This window comes from Anolis carolinensis, chromosome 2 (genome assembly GCF_035594765.1).
Source record: "Anolis carolinensis isolate JA03-04 chromosome 2, rAnoCar3.1.pri, whole genome shotgun sequence".
Classification (NCBI taxonomy): Eukaryota; Metazoa; Chordata; class Lepidosauria; order Squamata; family Dactyloidae; genus Anolis; species Anolis carolinensis.
The window spans coordinates 18044096-18066641 of NC_085842.1; the positions used below are offsets into that span (position 1 = coordinate 18044096).

Consider the following 22546-nt stretch of genomic DNA (forward strand, 5'->3'; position numbering starts at 1 on the left):
CTTAGAAATGGAGATGAGCACCAACCCCCAGAGTCGGACGCAACTAGACTTAATGTCAGGAGGAAACCTTTACCTTTACTGAATGGGATGAAGTCTTTATATTAAAGATATTGGGGAAGGCATTGTATACAATAGTGTCTTAAAATGATATTCATTATATAAAACTGCACAATCAAGATTTGCTTTTTTGCAGTTTTTTTTTTTGCAGTTTCTCAAGTCGCTCCTGACACAGAAAAAAAACCCTGTATCTGTGGCTAGCATTTACAGAGGATATGAAGATGCCAGCCACAATGCAGAAAAAACGTCAGGAGGAAATGCTGCTAGAACATGGCCATACAGCCTGGAAACCACACAACACTCCTATATTATTTCTATTAACAGACCAATGTGCTTTGCCTTTCTATAGGTTCACTTGTGAAGCCCGTTAAGGGACTCTTTACCCTGAAAGAGAGGAGAGAGAAGCTCTTTTGGCAGTTTTGCTAGATCACAGGCCAAAGATGGAGGAATCAGTCGCAAGTTGGCCTGAAGCAGAAAGAGATGCTGATGCCTGCCAAGCGGTGAGTAGAGGGGGCTTCTTTCTGGGAAGGAACAGTATGGAGTTTCCTAGGTGAGGACCTTGTCGGCTCAGACACACAGAGCCAGCGCTACAGGCAATTCTCTTACAAAGAAATCCAGGAACCCTGGGAGGTTTGCAGGAGAGTTTACCATCTCTGAATGAGTAGCACGCAAAGGCTCAGAGTTGGACCTGGTTGTTTTGGAGCAACTCCTGGCTGTTCTCTGCTTGGAGAGGGAGAGCTGTGGTAGTTTACCCAGGCCTGAGATATAACTATATAACTATACTAGCTGTGCCCGGCCACGCATTGCTGTGGCAAAGTATGGTGGTATGGGAAATAAAGTATTGAGAAATTGGTGGTAGTTAAGGTAAAGGGTAAAGGTTTTCCCCTGACATTAAGTCCAATCGTGTCTGGCTCCGGGGGTTGGGGCTCATCTCCATTTCTAAACTGAAGAGCCGGCGTTGTCCGTAGACTCCTCCAAGGTCATGTGGCTGGCATGACTGCATGGAGCGCCGTTACCTTCCCGCCGGAGCGGTACCTATTGATATACTCACATTTGCATGTTTTCAAACTTCAGGGTTGGCAGAAGCTAGGGCTAACAGTGGGGGCTCTCTCCACTCCCCCAATTCAACATTCTGCTGGCCTGTTTATGTTGGATAAGTGAGACTCTACTGTATATTTATAATCTTATATTATCTGCTTAGAACTGGATTATATGAGGCCCCTTCTACACAGCTGTATAAAATGCACACAGAAGTGGATTATATGGTAGTGTGGAGTCAAGATAATCCAGTTCAAAGCAGATAATATAAGATTATAAATGGTTTATATAGTTGTGTGGAAGGGCCTTGAGTCTACACTGCCATATAATCCAGTTAAAATCAGATAATCTGTATTTTATAGGCAGTGTGGAAGAGGCCTAAATGAGGCCTAACTCTGCCTGTCACCTGGGCTGAGTGGGTTGCTAGGAGACCAAGTGGGCGGAGCTTAGCCTTCTAACTGGCAGCAATTGGATAAAAACAATTATTCTTCTCCCTCTAATTAGGACTTTATTTTTCTTTTCTTTTTGTTGTATGAACGTAGAGGCATGGATGAGGGGTTGTGTTGCCAAGTTTAGTCTTTCTGGGATGTGTAGTTTTGTTGTTTTGTTCTAGGCTGAAATTTCATTACCCTTTTATATATATACTAGCTGTGCCCGGCCACGCGTTGCTGTGGCGTTGTCTGGTGGTGTTGGTGAGAACTTGTTGAGGTAGTGGTGGTATTGAATGTCTGTTGTATGGTTGTCTTTATGTTTAGTATGCATTTGGTTATTTGTGTACTGTGAAAGTGGTGAGGATAGAGGGGGTCTATGTCCCTGTGTAGTATTGTATAAGGAGCCCCGGTGGTGAAGTGTGTTAAAGCACTGAGCTGGAGACCAAAAGGTCCCTGGTTCAAACCCCGGGAGCGGCGTGAGCGGCTGCTGTTAGCTCCAGCTCCTGCCAACCTAACAGTTCAAAAACATGCAAATGTGAGTAGATTAATAGGTACCGCTCCGGCGGGAAAGTAAGGGCGCTCCATGCAGTCATGCCAGCCACATGACCTTAGAGGTGTCTACGGACAACGCCGGCTCTTCGGCTTAGAAATGGAGATGAGCACCAGGCCCCAGAGTCAGACATGACTGGACTTAACGTCAGGGGGAAACCTTTACCTTTACCTTTAGTATTGTATAGTATTTATACGTTGTCCATGTGTTGTGAAAGCTTGGGTTGTGTCCAGCTGCATAGTAGAAAGGGTTGGGCTGGATGGCCCCTAGGATTCTCTCCAAACTCTTGGATTCTATGCTATTATTATTATTATTATTATTATTATTATCATCATCATCTTCTTCTTCTTCTTCATTATTATGTAGAGGCTGGATGGCCATCTGTCAGGAGCGCTTGGATTGTGTCCTCCTGCATGGTAGAAGGAAGTTGATCTGGATGACCCTTAGGGGTAACTCCAAACCTTAGGACCGTATGATGTTGTTATTATTATTAGTAGTAGTAGTATTAGTATTGAGAGGCTGGGTGGCCATCTATTGGGAGTGCTTGGATTGTGTCTTCCATGGCAGAGTTGAGTTGGAGTGGATGGCCTTTAGGTGTGTCTCCTAACTGTCTGATGCTATGATTCGATGTGTGTTATTATTGTGCAGATATTGGATGGCCATCTGTCAGGAGTGGTTGGATTGTGTCATCCTGCGTGATATAAGGAAGTTGAACTGGATGATCCTTAGGGGTATCTGCTAACCTTAGGATTGTACAATATTCTTATTATTCTTATTATTATTATTATTATTATTATTATTATTATTATTGAGAGGCTGGGTGGCCATCTGTTGGGCGTGCTTGGATTGTGTCCTCCATGGCAGAATTGGGTTGTTCTGGATTACCACAGTAATTATTTCATATTACAGTAGAATCTCACTTATCCAACATTCGCTTATCCAAAGTTCTGGATTATCCAACGCAGTCTGCCTTTTAGTAGTCAATGTTTTGTAGTCAGTGTTTTAAATTCATTGTGATATTTTGGTGCTAAATTTGCAAATACAGTAATTACAACATAGCATTACTGAGTATTGAACTACATTTTCTGTCAGATTTGTTGTATAACATGATATTTGGTGCTTAATTTGTATAATCATTACCTAATTTGATGTTTAATAGGCTTTTTCTGAATCTCTTCTTATTATCCAACATATTCACTTATCCAACGTTCTGCCGGCCTGTTTATGTTGGATAAGTGAGACTCTACTGTATATTTATAATCTTATATCTGCTTAGAACTGGATTATATGAGGCCCCTTCTACACAGCTGTATAAAATGCACACTGAAGTGAATTATCTGGCAGTGTGGACTCAAGATAATCCAGTTCAAAGCAGATAATATAAGATTATAAATGGGTAATATAGCTGTGTGGAAGGGCCTTGAGTCTACACTGCCATTTAATCCAGTTAAAATCAGATAATCTATGGAAAATGCCTAAGTGAGGCCTAACTGTGCCTGTCCCGTGAGCTGAGTAGGTTGCTAGGAAACCAAGTGGGCGGAGCTTAGCACTCTAACTGGCAGCAATTGGATAAAAACAATTATTACTCTCTCTCTAATTAGGACTTTATTTTTCTTTTCTTTTTGTTGTATCAACCTAGTGCCGTGGATGATGGGTTTTGTTGTCAAATTTTGAGGTTGGGGGGCCTGTACTTTTGTTGTTTTGTCCACTGCCCTGATGCCATTACTCTTTTATATATATAGATAGATCATCTTGGTTTTCTTCTTCGGCTTCTCAAGTATGCCTATTATGCTATTTTCTTACTTGTATGTACGTGAAATGTGACATGTTTGGCTTGCCTGCTGCATCAGGAGTTACTTTTCCAGGTCAACATAGAATCATCGTGTAAGAAATTACCTTCAAAGGGTCCTGGCTCAGGAGGGAAATCAGGCAGAGAAACTCAGTCTCGTGAGAGATGCAAAAAGCAGTTTATTTTCAAATAGCTATGAGAAGACGAACAGCCGTACATACCCCAGAGGGCTGTATCATGAAAATGGCAGTCACAACATGTGCGTAGCAAACAAAGAATTTATACCTCTTGGCTTGTCTAGAATTAACCAATGGCTGAGGATCTTCCTCACCTTCCACACCTACGTTGGCACAAGTGATACCAATGACCTAACTTGTTTACTCTGAGTTTTCTTCTCTCTCTGGAACTTCCTGAAGAAAGGCACCAGTTCACAGGAAGGGGAGGGGCACAGGCCCTGTGTTGCACATACTACTTTGATTCATACAAAGTGCTTATATTGTCTATATAAAGGCTATATGATATATGCAGAGGCAAAGCTATATAGGCAATAGTTTACTATTTTTCTGGCTTATGGTCCCTACAATAGAAGTGAAAGACACCACAAGGGCCATTCAGTCCAATCTCATTCTGTCATCATACAGGAACACACAATCAGAGCACTCCTGACAGATGGCCATCTAGCCTCTGCTTGAAAACCATCAGAGAATGAGTTTAATCACATCTAGGGAACCAAAATTACTAGCCCCTAGGCAGTATTTTCCAACTCATCTTCTAAATACAAAATATGATCTCCTTGTATTCTCTCTCTTTTTTTAAAAAAACCCTAGTTTTCTAAATCAGATGTAGTCATTTGTTCCATTTTCCTGACCTTCTGCAGTGTAAGACCTTTGGCGTTTTGTTTCAGGTGTAGTATAATGGTTCTTTAAAGGCCATTCTTGTTTTACTACAGCTGTCGAGTATATCATGGACTGAGGCTTTAATGTTTCTCAGATCTCATCTGCAATGCTCAATCTGGTGCTTGTGGAAGAATAAATTCCAAGGGTTTTGTGTGCTTTCCGGGCTATGCGGCCTTGTTCTAGCAGGACTTTTTCCTGAGGTTTTCTCCTGAGGGTTGTTGTGTGTTTTCGGGGCTGTATTGCCATGTTCGAGAAGTATTCTCTCCTGACGTTTCGCCCACATCTGTGGCAGGCATCCTCAGAGGTTGTGAGGTATGCCTGCCATAGATGTGGGCGAAACGTCAGGAGAGAATACTTCTGGAACATGGTCATACAGCCCGGAAAACACACAACAACCCCATGATTCTAGCCATGAAAGCCTTCAACGTTTTCTCCTGAATCTATAGCTGGCATCTTCAGAGGGTCCTCTGAAGATACCAGCCACAGATTCAGGCGACACATCAGGAAAAATTGCTGCTAGAACATGGGTCATACAGCCCGGAAACCACACAACACCCCACTGATTCCAGCCATGAAAGCTATCGACAATACAACAAATCTCACTTAGCTTGAGTTTGGAGCTTTATAAGTTTGTGAACCAGATTTAAATGTGAATCAAGACCCCTTTCTTTTGTCTCCAGACTCTGTTGACTTTCGATGAGGTTGCTGTGTCTTTCTCCCCGGAAGAGTGGTCCCTGCTGGATCCTGACCAAAAAGCCCTGCACAAGCAAATCATGGCGGAGATCCATGAGATCATGGTCTCTCTAGGTAAGCTTCTCTCTTTCCTTGGATAAATATATCTCCCCTTGCAAAATGAATTTGTACAAATGACATAATGGCAGCTATAATTGGGTTGTTGTATGTCTTTCGGGCTGTATGGCCATGTTCCAGAAGTATTCTCTCCTGACGTTTCGCCCACATCTATGGCAGGCATCCTCAGAGGTTGTGAGGATAATACTTCCGCAGCACATGGAACTTCCGCAGCACTGTTCACCTCTGACTTTAATACCTGCTCTATACCCTTGAATTCTTTTTCACACAAATTTGGACATTATTTTTATTCTGTGTTTTATTTCCAGCAGAAAACTGGAGGAAAACATATGTCTGTGCTCAGTATGGGAAGTGTTCCAGTCATAAACTGGATTTTAACAGGCATCAGCAAGCTGAATATACAGAAGAGGAAAGTTATACCAGAGTATCTGGAAAATGTTTTCCACAAGATCCATCAGTTGTGCCTCAGAAGAGGGTCCTTGCATGTGAAGTTTCTGTGGATGATTTTGATTATAGATCCTACGACGTGAAACACCAAAAAACCTGCACAATAAAGAAGACACACCAATGCCAGGAGTGTGGCAAATGTTTTAACTACAATTCACTACTTATGACACATCTGAAAGTGCACACAGGAGAGAAACCCTACAAATGCCAGTGTGGGAAATGCTTTGCTCGGAAGACATGGCTTGTGATTCATCAGAGGGTGCATACAGGGGAGAAGCCGTACAAGTGCCAGGTGTGTGGGAAAGGATTTCCTCAGAGTTCTTCTCTTCTAGGCCATCAAAGAGTCCACACAGGAGAGAAACCATACAAGTGCCAGGAGTGTGTAAAATGTTTTGGCTACAAGTTGCATCTCGTGAGGCATCAGAGAACCCACACAGGCGAAAAGCCCTACAAATGTCAGGAGTGTGGCAAATGTTTTCTTGTAAAAGCAGACCTTGTAAAGCACCATCGGGTCCACACAGGAGAGAAACGACACAAATGCCAAGAGTGTGGGAAATGTTTTACTGAGACTTCAGGCCTTTTGATCCACCAAAGAGTTCACACAGGAGAAAAACCCTATAAATGTCAGGAGTGTGGCAAATGTTTTGCTCAGAATTCACACCTTATAAGCCACCAGAGAATCCACACTGGAGAGAAACCATATCAATGCCAGGAGTGTGGGAAATGCTTTTCTTGGAATTCAGTCTTTGCGAGGCATCAGAAAATCCACACAGGGGAGAAACCATATACATGTCAACAGTGTGGTAAATGCTTTTATCATAATTCACAACTTGTGCGGCATCAGAGCAACCATGCAGGAAGCAAACCACACAGATGTGAGATGTGTGAAAAATGTTTTGTTCAAAAAGCTGACCTTGTGAAGCATGAGAGGATACACACCGGAGAGAAACCATATAAATGCCGGGATTGTGTGAAGTGTTTTGCTCAGAATACACACCTTTTACGCCACCAGAGAGTTCACACAGGAGAGAAACCATATCGGTGCTGTGAGTGTGGGAAATGTTTTGCTCAAAAAAGAAGCCTTGTGAACCACCAGAAAATCCATATAGGAAAACCATATAAATTTGGGAGTGTGGCAGATGTTTTGGTTCCATTTTGCATCTTGTGAGCCACACAATTGAAAAATGCTTCCAATGCCAGATGGGAAGAAAATGTTTGACTCAGAAAAACATACCTTGTGATGCATCAAAAGAATGCACATGTGAGAGAAACCATAAAAATGTTTGCAGTATGGGAAGTCTTTTGCTATAAATGTAATTCTGGTGATACACGAGAGTCTACTCAAGAGAGAAACCACTCAAATGCTAGGGATGTAGCACTTCCCTGTCAAGTAGCTCTTCTAATGGAATCTTTTAGTACTTAGCACATCTTTTCTCTTCAGATTAAAGGAAATTTTATTTTTATAAATCTGTCTTCCTACAAAGCCATATAAAATTATGTCTCTCTCCCAATGTACCAGATTGTCTGAAATAATATTGTGTGGAAACTATTGTCTGTTTGGGAGAAGTCAGGCGCAAAATAGAATTCATAAACTTTGGCTTCCTCTCTGTCTCTCTTTTCCTTCTACCAGGCATGGGCAAACTTGGTCTCTCCAGGTGTTTTGGACTTCAACTCTCACAATTCCTAACACCTACCAGCTGTTAGGAATTGTGGAATTTGACGTCCAAAACACCTAGAGGAATCAAGTTTGCCTATACCTGGTATATACGCATATTATTGAATTTAAGATATACTTTTGGTTAATTGGTGCTACTACCTCCCCCCATTACTGTTGCTGTGTACTTCAGATTGACATGAATAATAACCATAATTGTATGGGAGTGAAAAATGTATACAGTAGAGTCTCACTTATCCAAGCTAAACGGGCAGGCAGAACCTTGGATAAGCGAATATCTTGGATAATATTGAGGGATTAAGGAAAAGCCTATTAAACATCAAATTAGGTTATGATTTTACAAATTAAGCACCAAAACATCATCTTATACAACAAATTTGACAGAAAAAAGTAGTTCAATACGCAGTAATGTTATGTTGTAATTACTGTATTTACAAATTTAGCACCAAAATATCACGATACTATATTGAAAACATTGACTACAAAAATGCCTTGGATAATCCAGAACCTTGGATAATGGAGTCTTGGATAAGTGAGACTCTAGTGTACCTATACCTGTGCTTTCTAAAGTGTGCCATCAGAGATCCTTTACTCTCCCAATTTAATTTGAAGGTAGAGAGCTCCTTTCAGATATACCTCAACTGTGCTAATATCCCAGGAAATATCATCCTTAGCATATATTTAGAATAGATTACTTTTATTGTCATTGTACATTGGGCAACGAAATTAAATGCTGTTTTATACAATGACTATGAACATTTAAAGGTAAGGGTGTCCTGGAATAGCCTCTTATATTGCTGTTTCATTGGAAGCTGAGAAATACATATTCACTCTTGGCCATGGAAATAATTTAAGAAAAACAGTTGTATCTGACTATATCGAATTTTGCGGTGCATAGCATAAGCAATATGATATTTTTATTTACCAAGTCCTTATTCTTACTTTCAAATACAGAGATCAGTAGTAAAGCTCCTCTCAAGTATTGTTTCCCCCATTACTTGTTTTATCCATGATAGAACTTTATCCAAGAATCTTCTTACTTTTGGGCATCTTAGCCTCATGTGGATCCAATACCCTGTTCCTCCACACTTCCTCCATCAACTCTGTTAATAATTCTGTGTAATTTAAGTGGATAGTAGTACCATATAAATATAAATTTCCAAAGTATTTTCTCTTGGTTGTGCTGAACTTGATTTATGCATTTGAGTTTTCCAGATTAAGTCTCATTAAAGATAGTTTCAAATAATGTTAGTGCTCTCAGGTTTTTTTGTTTCCTGATTTTATTTATTTATTTACAGTATTTATATTCCGCCCTTCTCAGCCCAAAGGGGACTCAGGGTGGATTACAATGTACATATACAGTAGAGTCTCACTTATCCAACGTAAACGGGCCGGCAGAACGTTGGATAAGCGGATATGTTGGATAATAAGGAGAGATTAAGGAAAAGCCTATTAAACATCAAATTAGGTTATGATTTTACAAATTAAGCACCAAAACATCATGTTATACAACAAATTTGACAGAAAAAGTAGTTCAATACGCAGTAATACTATGTAGTAATTACTGTATTTACGAATTTAACACCAAAATATCATAATACAGTAGAGTCTCACTTATCCAACATAAACAGGCCGGCAGAACGTTGGATAAGCGAACATGTTGGATAATAAGGAGGCATTAAGGAAATGCCTATTAAACATCAAATTAGGTTATGATTTTACAAATGAAGCACCAAAACATCATGTTATACAACAAATTTAGCAGAAAAAGTAGTTCAATACGCAGTAATGCTATGTAGTAATTACTGTATTTATGAATTTAGCACCAAAATATCATGATATATTGAAAACATTGACTCCAAAAATGCGTTGGATAATCCAGAACGTTGGATAAGTGAGTGTTGGATAAGTGAGACTCTACTGTATATTGAAAACATTGACTACAAAAATGCATTGGATAATCCAGAATGTTGGATAAGCGAGTGTTGGATAAGTGAGACTCTACTGTACATGGCAAACATTAAATGCCATTAGACATATGACACACACAGACAGAGACACAGATGCTATTTAACATTTCTAGCTTCTGGCTTCATGAAGGTATGCTCAATTCCGGCCACAGGAGGAGCTGCTGCTTCATCATCCACTGTGACACCGAGTCCTTGATGGAGTACTTCCTCATCTTCCGGCACACACGCTGCTGGACATTTTTATGGTGACATAAATTAGTTAAATTAGCCTCCCCACATAAGTGATCCCTAAATTTCCTGCTTGACAGATGCAACTGTCTTTCGGGTTGTATAGGTAAACAACGAGCTAGGCTATTTAATAGTTGGGAGCTCAATCCGACCCGCACTGGTTTCGAACTCATGACTGTTGAAGACTAGCCCGGAGGGGAAGTAAAGGAGAGAATTCCAGGAGAGCAATGAAACAAGCCTTTAATTGTTATCACACCTGATGACAAGGCAAAACAGCTGTAGGTACCCACTCTAATGGGTCTGTACTATGCAAATGGCCGTCACAACATGTGCGTAGCAAACAAAGACTTTATATCTCGGCTTATCTAAAATTGACCAATGGCTGAGGGTCTTCCTCACCTTCCACAACTACTTTGACATAAATGATACCAATGACTTAACTTGTTTAGTCCGAGCTTTCTTCTCTCCTTAGGACTTCCTGCAGGAAGGCACCTGCTCACAGCAAAAGGGAGGGGCATATGCAGGGGCAAAACTACATAGGCAATAGTTTTCTACTTTCTGGCTTCACAAAACACCTGGAGGGCCCAAGTTTGCCCATGCCTGGGTTAGAATCAGACTACACAGAGAAGCCTCACTGATTGACTTTGCAGCTGCAAGGCCACTTAATGCTAATCAAGCCTCCCCTTCCTCCAAGAACCAAAACTCAGAGCGGAACTCTTCTGCCCTCGTCCAGGTTTCCGGGGGGAAACTTTTGGACTTGTCCCCGTGGCGCTGTCAAGGCTTCACTGACGTGCTGAGGAACTAGGGTCTGCTAGCCAATCACGACAGCGCTATGTGACGTCACTGTGGTCTCCTTGAAAGGAGCTCCCTGGAAACACCAACCCTGAAGCAGCTCGTGGGAAGTTACTGGTCCCCTTCGAGGCCAAAAAGCTTTTCTTCCCTGGAAATGAACACAAGGACTGGACTCTCCTTCTTAGCTCTGGTGAGGTTAATTTTCAGTTGTGGGTTTCAAAGCATGTGAGGGCTGTTCAACAGTGGAACTCTCTGCCCCGGAGTGCGGTGGAGGCTCCTTCTTCGGAGGCTTTTAAGCGGAGGCTGGATGGCCATCTGTCGGGGTGCTTCGAATGCTGTTTTCCTGCTTCTTGGCGGAATGGGGTTCGACTGGATGGCCCATGAGGTCTCTTCCAACTCTAGGATTTACTAATTAACTTTTAATACATATTGGCTTTGTATGCTCTTGTGTTGTCTGTTCTGTGTTATTAGCTTTCTATTTATTTATTTATTTATTTATTTATTTATTATTTACAGTACAGTATAGTCTCACTTATTCAACATAAACAGGCCGGCAGAATGTTGGATAAGTGAATATGTTGGATAATAAGGAGGCATTAAGAAAAAGCCTCTTAAACATCAAATTGGGTAATGATTTTACAAATTAAGCATCAAAACATCATGTTATACAACAAATTCGGCAGAAAAAGTAGTTCAATACACAGTAATGCTATGTAGTAATTACTGTATTTACGAATTTAGTACCAATCAAGAGACTTTTACTGAGGACTTTTACTGTGGGAGGATGTACCTTTCAGAAGGTTCCTGCCTCTTATGTGGTTCCCTGTCCCACATTGAAATGGTAACTGGACTGGCTGTAGCATAGTCTCCTGGATTTCATATTTAAAAACTGGGATAACTGGCCAAGCAATTGCAGAGGGTGATTAAAAACTCCAGTTAATAATGTGGTGGAGCGATACATTGAAAGATTCTGCTGTAGTTTGCTTTTGCCTGGGCCTTCGGGAAGGATAAGGCTCAGACCACTTCCACACTGCCATATAATCCAGATTCAAAGCAGATAATCAGGATTTTATATGGCCATGTAGAAGGGACCTTAGTTTGCTTTCCCTCATCCAACCTTAGATACCGCATCTCCCCCTACAAACCTGCACGTTCTCTCCGCTCGTCGGGGGAGGCCCTCCTCTCGCTTCCACCACCTTTGCAGTCGCAGCTGGTGGGGACGAGAGAGAGGGCCTTCTCCGTCGTGGCCCCCCAGCTTTGGAACTCGCTCCCTAGGGAGATCAGGCAGGCCCCTACCCTCCTCTCCTTCCGGAAGAGCCTTAAGACCTGGCTCTTCCAAAAAGCCTTTGAGGGCTAATTTATTATAGGGTTGATTTTCCTGCTCATGTGATATTAGGTTGCCTGGCCACGATTATTTAGCACTTTATTGATTTTAAATTGTGTAATTACCTCTACCACGCTGAAGTTTTTCCTCTGGGCCCAGCTCCGCGTTTTTAGCCCTGTTTTTAACCATTTTATGCCGTGTGCTGACTTTTATAACTGTTCATTGATGTTATGTTTTTATTGATATGACATTGTTTTATTGCTGACCTTGTTTTATTGTTTTATTGCTGTTATTGTATTGTTGTCGGGCATGGCCCCATGTAAGTCGCTCGGAGTCCCTTCGGAGAGATGGGGCGAGATATAAAAATAAAGTTATTATTATTATTATTATTATTATTATTATTATTATTATTATTATTACCTCCTCCAAACATTCATTCAGAGGAGACACACTATCTGTAGTTGATGCCATTACTTGAAGGCATATAATTAATAATAATAATAATAATAATAATAATAATAATAATAATAATGTTGTTTTTGTATGCCTCCACCATCTCCCCGAAGGGACTCAGAGCAGCTTACACGGGGACAAGCCCAATCAGTGACATTTACATCATAAAATATACAATTAAAACACAAGTATCAAACTAAAAACAGATTAAACAAACCATGGTTAAAATAGCATAACTATAAAACATTAAAAATTAACAATCATCCATGAACCTGGAAAATCATCCATGGATGGTTATGAGTATGGAAAAGTCTATTTGCATATCATTGGTCTAATAATAGCCCCTTGCCCCATGGTTCTTCCCACAGTTCCATGCAGAGGTTAAACAGCATTGGGGGATCAATGGAATCCAATGCTGCTTGGTGAGACAACCAACACTGGGACTGATCTATTTCTTTTTCAGAAGCTAGGGAAATACAATAAAAATGAATACATTAGTAAATGTTTCCATTTAAAATCCAAAATTAAAGCTTTGCCAAAATTGGACTTGTAAGTTACTTTCCATGCAGTCCAGATGGGAGATGGAGATCTTATGGAGATCATGGGACCACCTTGTCCTACTTTACACTATGAAGCAGCTGCCTACTTTGTGTATGTCTATAGCTTCAAGTCACCTGTCTAACAACAGCAACTCCATAAATTTCATAGGGGTTTTCTTAGGAAAGGGATATTTTTGTCAGTTCCTTCCTCTGAAATAGAGCCAACAACACCTGGTGTTCACTGCTAGTCTCATCCAGGCTGATTGTGCTTAGCTCTCAAGAGTAGATGGGATCTGGTGTCTTTAGGGTACCTGTACCAGGATAATAATTCTTAACAATGTAAAACAGAATTATTATTCTGGTATAGGTGCTCTCTATAAGCCTGATAATATAAATCATAATACAACAATGTATTGGTTTCACAGGGTGTTTTGGCAGAGTATCTTGGAGACATCTTTGCTCTGAATCAGGAGGAGGAGGAATAACAAGGAATAACATAATATGACTCTATTGGCATGAAAAACAAAGATGGATGAGCCAGAGTTACCTGGTCCTGAAGACAGAAGAGGCCCTGATGGCACTTGTGCTGAGAGCAGTGGGGAATTCTGGGAGAAGACAGTCCAGAAATTCTTGTGGAAGGACATGACCAGATCAGATCCACAGAGCCAACACTTCAGGCAGTTCTCCTTTGATAAGTTTGAGGCCCCTCGAGAGCTTTGCAGCCAACTCTATCATCTCTGTTGTCAATGGCTGAAGCCAGAGCGTCACACCAAGACCCAGATCCTGGACCTCGTGATCCTGGAGCGGTTCCTGACCATTCTTCCTCCAGAGATGGCCAACTGGGTCAGGGAATGTGGGGCAGAGACCAGTTCCCAGGCCGTGGCCCTGGCGGAAGGTTTTCTTCTGAGTCAGGCAGAGGCCAAGAAACAGAAAAAACAGCTGGTGAGAACATTTACTCCTGGTGAGCACGTTGTAGGTCTGATGATCCCTAGTTTAAACCCTCTGATGACCTCAAGAGGTCTGCTAAAATGTGGATGCCCTCCAGATTTGACTTTGATAAGGAAGGGTGTGGGGAGGATTCACCTTGTTATACAGTGGAATCGTAAAGTGGGTGTATGTCTCAATCCACACACATCCAAACCCTTTCCCAAAGACATGCCCATGTTCTCATCTTTCTCCTCAGTCCATGTCTTAAATCCTCACTGCTGTTTCAGGTCACAAATCCCTTGGTAAAAGCTACATCTGAATTCCCTGTGGCAGAGAAGGCTCTATTGGTCACCAGACAGTGTCCCCAGTGGAAGGTGATCAAGCAGGAGAGTGATGGAGGCACTCTGTTGCAAGGTAAGGATAAGAATCCAGAATCTTGTGGGTCTATTGTTGTTGTTGTGGTGTGCCCTCCAGTTGTCTTTGACTTATGGAGACCCTAAGGCGATTCCATCAAGGGGTTTCCTTGGCAAAATTTGTTTACTGAAGGTTTGCCTTTGTCATGTCTGAGAGGAGAAATTCTATTACAGTAGAGTCTCACTAATCCAAGCCTCGCTTATCCAAGCCTCTGGATAATCCAAGCCATTTTTGTAGTCAGTGTTTTCAATATATCGTGATATTTTGGTGCTAAATTCATAAATACAGTAATGAAAACATAACATTACTGTGTATTGAACTACTTTTTATGTCAAATTTGTTGTATAACATGATGTTTTGGTGCTTAATTTGTAAAATCATAACCTAATTTCATGTTTAATAGGCTTTTCCTTAATCCCTCCTTATTATCCAAGATATTCGCTTATCCAAGCTTCTGCTGGCCCATTTAGCTTGGATAAGTGAGACTCTACTGTACTTTCTATAGCAGTGGTTCTCAACCTGTGGGTCCCCAGATGTTTTGGCCTTCAACTCCCAGAAATCCTAACAGCTGGTAAACTGGCTGGGGTTTTTGGAAGTTATAGGCCAAAACACCTGGGCACCCACTGATTGAGAACCATTGTCCTATAGGATACATGGATAAGTCGGTGAAGAAACTCAGTGTGATCCTGAATATTCCTCCTTTAATGAAAAGTGGGTATCAAAGGCACAAATAACTTTGAAAAATAGGGACAGGTTTCTGAAGCACTAAAAACAGGAAATGTTTCAGCATCAGTACACATTTTATCCAATATGCACATATGAATCGAAACCATGAGATCACGAATACCTTGAAGAAATAAACAAAAATGTCTTGAATTTTCTAGCACTCATCTGAATGCTTCCTCCAATATGCATTCACCTTTTCTTTCAATAGTCCTTATTTGTCTTGGTATTTATGTTTTGTTGTTCAAACTCGTAGACTTGTACTTTTAAGAAAAATGTTGAGGCAAGTTTCTCTTCTTCCATTTTCTTTCGGTTTAACTCTTTGTTCTTGCTGAGTACAGAATTCTCAAGGCAGCTATTGTATCCTTTGTGTATTGTAGACAGGGGCCCATGGCTGCAGTAGGGGCAGCTAGAGTCAAATCCCATTGCTCCACAGCTCATTTAATTTGCTTGGCTTACTTCAGACCTATTGCAGCCAAACACTAACAGTTGTCTTCCTCCAGACCCTTTTATTTTATTTATTTGCCTTGTTTTATATCCCACCCTCTCCCTTGCGGAGGGACTCAGAGCAGCTAACAATTGGCAACAACTCAATGCCGTTCAAACATAAGACAATATCAACTCAAAATACAAAACATCACATCATGCTATCTATGTGATTACTCTGGTCAACAATTTTTTGGAAATGTTTTGTTTCTTCCACAATTGTGGGTAAACCAAGTAGATTATAACACGCTGAACACAACTATGTACAGTAGAGTCTCACTTATCCAACATAAACAGGCCGGCAGAACGTTGGATAAGCAAATATGTTGGATAATAAGGAGAGATTAAGAAAAAGCCTATTAAACATCAAAATAGGTTATGATTTTACAAATTAAGCACCAAAACATCATGTTATACAATTAATTTGACAGAAAAAGTAGTTCAATACGCAGTAATGTTATGTAGTAATTACTGTATTTACGAATTAAGCACCAAAACATCACGATGTATTGAAAACATTGACTACAAAAATGCGTTGGATAATCCAGAACGTTGGATAAGCAAGTGTTGGATAAGTAAGACTCTACTGTATGTATTATGTCTTTATCGTATACAGTTATAAGAATGTAAGATAAAACAGTATTAAAATTGACAACATTTTAACCATCCTTCCAATGCATATGGTGATAAAATAATTTCGGATACACAGAAGAGAAGAGAAAATAAGGGCAGGGTGAGCATAAAATGACTTAGCACAAAACAGCTTGTCTGTTACAAGTGTTTATGTCAAGAGTCAGTCGCCAGTTAACATACAAAACAAAGTTTATTCCGAAGATAAGCCAAAAAATAACATAAACACAGGAAATATCCTTGAAACACTTCACTTTTCAGTGTTTCGAGAGTAGATTGGACAATAATAACTCAAAAACGAGCCACGCTAATTTCCCATGCTGGCATTCAATAAAAAAACTAAATAACGCTTCAATTCAGCTTTGGAAAACAAATAGAGTTAATTGCTGGAAAATAAACAAACTAGAAAAGCAGTAAAGCTGCTTCCACGGTGCAGATAAGCCAAGAGCCTCAAAGGGATGATGAATAGCCGTCGTCAGAAGAATCCAAGGTCAGGTCAGGAGGCAGCAGAAATTCCGAAAGACAAACCAATAGTCAGAAGCCGGGAGTAGCCGTCAGTCAGAGGGCGTAGACAGAAGCCAGGTCAAATTCAATCCAAAGTCCGAAGAGGGTGCAGTCATCCAAAACAGGTCCACGATAAGACACAGCGAGAGCCAAGCCAGATGGTATCAGCAGATCCGAATCACAGTCCAAGTCCAGAAACACAGAGATCCCAATGGCGCCTCAGCAACACCTTGCCACACGCAAAGTGCAGTGGCCAAACATTCCCATTTTATTCCCCTTCCTCCTGGGTGACCAAACACTCACACCCAAACACCAGGTGTCCCAAATCTACTCAGAGTCTGAACTCCACACAGCTAGAGCTCGTGGATCTGGAGTACCTAGCAATTCGTCGGAGTCCCAATCATCCTGCCCACACTTAGCCCCATGAACACTTAAAGAACCATCCTCCCTTCTCCAAGCATCCCAATTAGGATCAGCTCCTGCAGAAACCCCAGGTTCAGAAGTATCCATAAGCCCCAAATCCCCAGACATCTCTGGTGGCTGTGCCCATTCAGTGCCTGCTTCCCCAGCCACCACCTGTTCCTCAGCATCCATCTCCCCATCTGAATCTTCCTCAGAAGATCCCCCATATAGCTCTCTAAGTCGCTTCCTGCGCAACTCCTCCAGTGAACCCTCATCACGAGGGTTTTTTCTTCCTCTCCGAATTCCATCACCATCAACCATAATCCCCGAAGGTGCAGTCACAACAGTTTAACTGAAGTATGCCTCTTTTTCCAAGTGAGTGTTTTAAGATTGTGATTGTCATCACTGACACAAGAATATATATGACCAGTTTTTTTCCCACACCTTGATATTTACCAGAGTCTGAAACGAGACCCCCAAGAAGTCCTCAGTTGTCTCTTCCTCCTTTTTGTGATGGAGCAGAACCATATCAGGTAAGGAGGATGCTTCTTAGTGAAATAGCATTTGAACCAGTCTGGATAGTTTTAATTTGAACCTTTTTACCTTTTTATATATTTTAAATGTTGTTATACATTTACACTCGACACACAGATAAAATTTATCTGAAAATTGGTCAAGGTGAACCATTGGAAATAGTATCTCTTCTAGCATACTGAAATGCAAGTTGCATTTGTCTTCCCCTGGAACAAATCCTGACGTGTAAGATGCATGATGCTTTTTTAGTTGTAGTGTGATGTTTCTTTGGAGTCAAACTCCTTTTAGTGTAGCTTATGTTGTGGGCTGAGGCTCCTTTTTTTTGTCAGACATCTTCCATGATGCTCATGCTGATGTTTGTGGAAAAATAAATGTCACCTTGGCTGACAGTCATCTTGAAGTTAGGTGTGAGCCAGGATATTTTTCTTTTATTTTCAGAGCCTGGTGGCATTTGGGGAGATGGCTGTATCTTTCTCTCCAGAGGAGTGGGTCCTGCTGGATCCAGACCAGAGAGCCCTGCACAGGCAGATCATGGTAGAGATCCATGAGATCGTGGCCTCTCTAGGTAAGGCTCTCCCTTTCTGTGGATTATTTCCTTTTCTCCTGAATTTCTAATAGAGGTATCAACATATTATCGAAGGCATTCATGGCCAGAATCACTGGAGTGTTGTGTGGTTTCCAGACTGTATGGCCGTGTTCTAGCAGCATTTTTTCCTCATGTTTCACCTGCATCTGTGGCTGGCATCTTCAGAGCCATAGATGTTAGAACATGGCCATATAGCCCGGAAACCACACAGCGCTCTGTAGTAATCAACATCTACACTTCTTTGAAGGAGGTCCTGATTCAGCCCAAATAGGAAAGTGACAATACAGTATGTGATTTATATTTTACTTGTGTCCCAATTGGGACAGAAAGCAGTTTAACATATAATTTAAATCAGAACAGCTAAACTAATGCAAACATTACAAAAAGGTAAAGCCATGCATCCAGTTAAAATCACAATTTAAGGCATTAATCTAAAAAGAAATATTTGAAATACATACTACATACAGCACCCCTAATTGTATCTCTGTCTCTACTCTGGTCAAGTAAGGCAGAAGGCCTGTTTAAACAGGAAGGTGTTTGCCTGCTGGTATAAAAACAGCAGAGAAGAGGCAAACTGAATTTTTCAGGAGTTCTAAAGCCTTAATGCAGCCACTGAGAATGCTTTTGGCCTTATCCTCACCAGCTTGGTCTCTCTCTGTGTGTAAACCACTCCCTAAATATTGTCAGGGTCTAATGGACAAACAGCATTCAGATTGTATGAACGTAAGCTGCAAAAGGAGGCTCAGTATCTCTTCTTTTGTTCTGGGGATTAATTTGTCTTTAGAATTATTTATTCCTTTCCTATATCCTGATTTATGTTTCCACTAAAATATGTTCCCCTGTTTTTGTTATTTACAGCAGAAAACTGGAGATATGACTGTGCTAAGTATGGGAAATGTTCTAGACAAAAATTGGAACTTACCTACCACCAGCAAAGCCAACATTCAGAAGAGGAAAGTTACATCCAAGAGAATCTCTGCAAATGCAGTGTTTCTGGGAAATGTTTTCCCCAAAATACAGCACTTGTTCCTCATGAGAGACTCGATGCTGGAAAAACACACTTTCAATGTGATGTTTCTATGAAAGATTTTGGTTATAAATTGCACAATGTGACCAGCCAAGAAGCCCACACAGTAAAGAAGTCATACACATGCCAGGAGTGTGGCAAATGTTTTGGTTACAAATTGCATCTTGTGACACATCAGAGAATCCACACAGGTGAGAAACCGTACAAATGCCAGGAGTGTGGGAAGTGCTTTGCTTACTATTCACTACTTATGGCACATTGGAAAGTGCACAGAGACTTTTTGAGCCATTGGAAAATCCCCACAGGAGAAAATCCCTTCAAAAACTGGGAATGTCGGAAATATTTTTCTCCAAAGATAATCCTTGTGGGGCATGAGAGCATCCACACAGGAGAAAAACCCTACAAATGTCAGGAGTGTGGCAAATATTTCGCTCAAAAAGCATGGCTTGCGATGCATCAGAGGGTGCATACAGGAGAGAAACCCTACAAATGTCAGGAGTGTGGAAAAGGTTTTGCCCGAAGAGCAAGCCTTTTGAAGCACTGGAGAGGCCACACAGGAAAGAAACCCTACAAATGTCAGGAATGTGGAAAATGTTTTGTCCTGAGGGCAGTCCTTGTGAGGCATGAGAATATCCACACAGGAGAAAAATCCTACAAATGTCAGGAGTGTGGCAAATATTTTGCTCAAAAAGCATGGCTTGCGATGCATCAGAGGGTGCATACAGGAGATAAACCCTACCAATGTCAAGAGTGTGGAAAAGGTTTTGCCCGAAGAGCAAGCCTTTTGAAGCACCGGAGAGGCCACACAGGAGAGAAACCATACAAATGTCAGGAATGTGGGAAATGTTTTGTCCTGAAGGCAGTCCTTGTGAGGCATGAGAATATCCACACAGGAGAAAAACCCTACAAATGTCAGGAGTGTGGTAAAGGTTTTACTGAGAATTCGGCCCTTTTGATCCACCAGAGAGTTCACACAGGTGAAAAACCATACAAATGCCAAGAATGCGGGAAAGGTTTTACTCAGAATTCACACCTTCAAGGCCACCAGACTGTCCATACAGGACAGAAACCGTTCCAGTGCCAAGTGTGTGGGAAAGGCTTTTCTTGGAATTCAGCTTTCGTGAGGCATCAAAAAATCCACACAGGGGAGAAACTATATAAATGTCAGCAGTGTGGGAAATGCTTTTATCGCAATTCAGAACTTCTGCTACATCAGAGCAGTCACACAGGAAGCAAACCATACAAATGTGAGAAATGTGAAAAATGTTTTGCTCAAAAGGCTGTGCTTGTGCATCACCAGAGAACACACACAGGAGAGAAACTATATCAATGCCAGGATTGTGGGAAATCATTTGCTCAGAATTCACACCTTCTAGGTCACCAGAGAATCCACACGGGAGAGAAACCATACCAATGTCAGGAGTGTGGAAAACGTTTTACTGGGAATTCGGCTCTTTCGGTCCACCAAAGGGTTCACACAGGAGAAAAACCATACAAATGCCAAGAATGCGGGAAAGGTTTTGCTCAGAATTCACACCTTCAAGGCCACCAAACAATCCACACAGGAGAGAAACCGTACCAGTGCCGGGAGTGTGGGAAAGGGTTTTCTTGGAATTCAGCCTTTGTGAGGCATCAGAAAATCCACACAGGAGAGAAACTGTATGTATGCCAGCAGTGTGGGAAATGTTTTCATCTCAGTTCACAGCTTGTGCTGCATCAGAACAGCCACACCGGAAACAAACCACACAAATGTGAGTTCTGTGAAAAATGTTTTACTCAGAAAGCAGATTTTGTGAAGCACCGGCGAATACATACAGGAGAGAAACCGTACAAATGCCAGAATTGTGGGAAATGTTTTGCTCAGAATTCACACCTTTTACGTCACCAGAGAATCCACACTGGATAGACCATACCAATGTCAGCAGTACACTGGAGAGAAACCACATAAACGCCAGGAGTGTGGGAAATGTTTTGCTCAGAAAAGACATCTTGTGACCCACCAAAGAGTTCACACCGAGGGGAAACCTATAAATGTGGCGAGTGTTTTGATTACAAGTTGCATCTTGTGAAGCATCAGGGAATCGACACATGAGAGAATCCCTACAAATGTCAGGAACATGGAAAAGCAAACTTTGTGACCCACCAGTAAGTCCGTACAAGAGAGAAACAATACAAATGAGAGGAGTTTGCACATTGTTTTGTTCTGAAGTCAGAACTTGTGAAGCATCAAATAATCCAAACATAAGAGAAGCCATATAAATGCCAGACATTTCTTACTCCAGACCAGGAGTGTCAAATTCATTGTCACCAATGCCACATCAGCCTTATAGTTGCCTTCAGAGGGCCGCTTTTAATTTTAAGACTGTTTGATATAAATGTTTCCAGTTATTGAAAGCCTCACGGACCATATAAAATGATATGAGGAGCCAGATTTGGCCCACAGCCTTGCGTTTGACATGTGTCTTCCAGACCATAGAATTACAGCAAGCCTTCACTTTCACAGGTGCAAGACCTCTATGATAATGGGAAAACCACAAATAAAAGATAATAATAATAATAATTTTATTTCTTACCTTCCTCTCCTCATGGCTCGAGAGACTACCTCTCTATTGCCAGAAAACTGATCACATAGTTGCACTGGTGAACCTAGAGATTCTTGGATAGAAATTATCTCAAGTAAAAAAAATAATCAAATTTGCAGCTAATTAAGTCCACCAATTTTTTGGCAAATGTGGAAGGATAGCTTTCTTTGCTTCTCTTAAATTTATTTATGTATGTATTTATTTATTTATTTATTTATTTATTTACAGTATTTATATTCTGCCCTTCTCACCCCGAAGGTGACTCAGGGTGGATCACAATGCACATATACATGGCAAACATTCAATGCCATTAAACACACAACATATATAGGCAAACACATATAGACAAACAGACAGAGGCAATTTAACATTCCAGCTTCTGGCTTCATGAGGGTATGCTCAATTCCGACCACAGGGGGAGCTACTGCTTCACCATCCACTTGTGACGGCGAGTCCTTGATGGAATACTTCCTCATGTCGCTGGAAATTTTTATGGCGTTGTAAATTAAATGAGCCTCCCCGCATAAGCGGTACCTAAATTTTCTCACCCCGGGCAGTGGCGCAGGCTGATAAGCAGTCAGCTGCAACAAATCACTCTGACCAAGAGGTCATGAGTTCGAGGCCAGCTCGGAGCTGCATTTGTCTCTGTCTTTGTTCTATGTTAAGGCATTTAATGTTTGCCTTATATGTGTGATGTGATCTGCCCTGAGTCCCCTTCGGGGTGAGAAGGGC

At 41.3% G+C, this 22546-nt stretch overlaps 2 protein-coding genes across 2 annotated transcripts; both read left to right on the plus strand.

The window, feature by feature from the left end:
• The first annotated feature begins 497 nt into the window (after window positions 1-497).
• On the plus strand, window positions 498-7573 carry LOC100552824 (zinc finger protein 501). The gene is made up of 3 exons (XM_062969283.1): window positions 498-557; window positions 5442-5568; window positions 5880-7573. Exons 1-3 carry the CDS (start codon window positions 498-500, stop codon window positions 7184-7186), a joined length of 1494 nt encoding a protein of 497 aa, XP_062825353.1. The 3' UTR covers window positions 7187-7573.
• A 3108-nt stretch (window positions 7574-10681) lies between these two features.
• On the plus strand, window positions 10682-21792 carry LOC100551974 (zinc finger protein 271). Its single transcript, XM_062973337.1, has 6 exons — window positions 10682-10873; window positions 13425-13941; window positions 14214-14340; window positions 17545-17618; window positions 18058-18184; window positions 19064-21792. The coding sequence occupies exons 2-6, from the start codon at window positions 13528-13530 to the stop codon at window positions 21136-21138; spliced, it is 2817 nt and encodes a 938-aa protein (XP_062829407.1). The 5' UTR covers window positions 10682-10873; window positions 13425-13527; the 3' UTR covers window positions 21139-21792.
• Window positions 21793-22546: the final 754 nt, after the last annotated feature.

What these genes read in the sequence shown, in the direction of transcription:
- LOC100552824 (XM_062969283.1), top strand. Translation starts at nt 498, where the DNA reads ATGGAGGAATCAGTCGCAAGTTGGCCTGAAGCAGAAAGAGATGCTGAT. An exon ending in ATGCTGATGCCTGCCAAGCG is followed by an intron (nt 558 to 5,441) that starts GTGAGTAGAGGG and finishes TTTTGTCTCCAG; the next exon opens with ACTCTGTTGACTTTCGATGA. An exon ending in TGAGATCATGGTCTCTCTAG is followed by an intron (nt 5,569 to 5,879) that starts GTAAGCTTCTCT and finishes TTTTATTTCCAG; the next exon opens with CAGAAAACTGGAGGAAAACA.
- LOC100551974 (XM_062973337.1), top strand. Translation starts at nt 13,528, where the DNA reads ATGGATGAGCCAGAGTTACCTGGTCCTGAAGACAGAAGAGGCCCTGAT. An exon ending in AGAAACAGAAAAAACAGCTG is followed by an intron (nt 13,942 to 14,213) that starts GTGAGAACATTT and finishes CTGCTGTTTCAG; the next exon opens with GTCACAAATCCCTTGGTAAA. An exon ending in TGAGATCGTGGCCTCTCTAG is followed by an intron (nt 18,185 to 19,063) that starts GTAAGGCTCTCC and finishes TGTTATTTACAG; the next exon opens with CAGAAAACTGGAGATATGAC.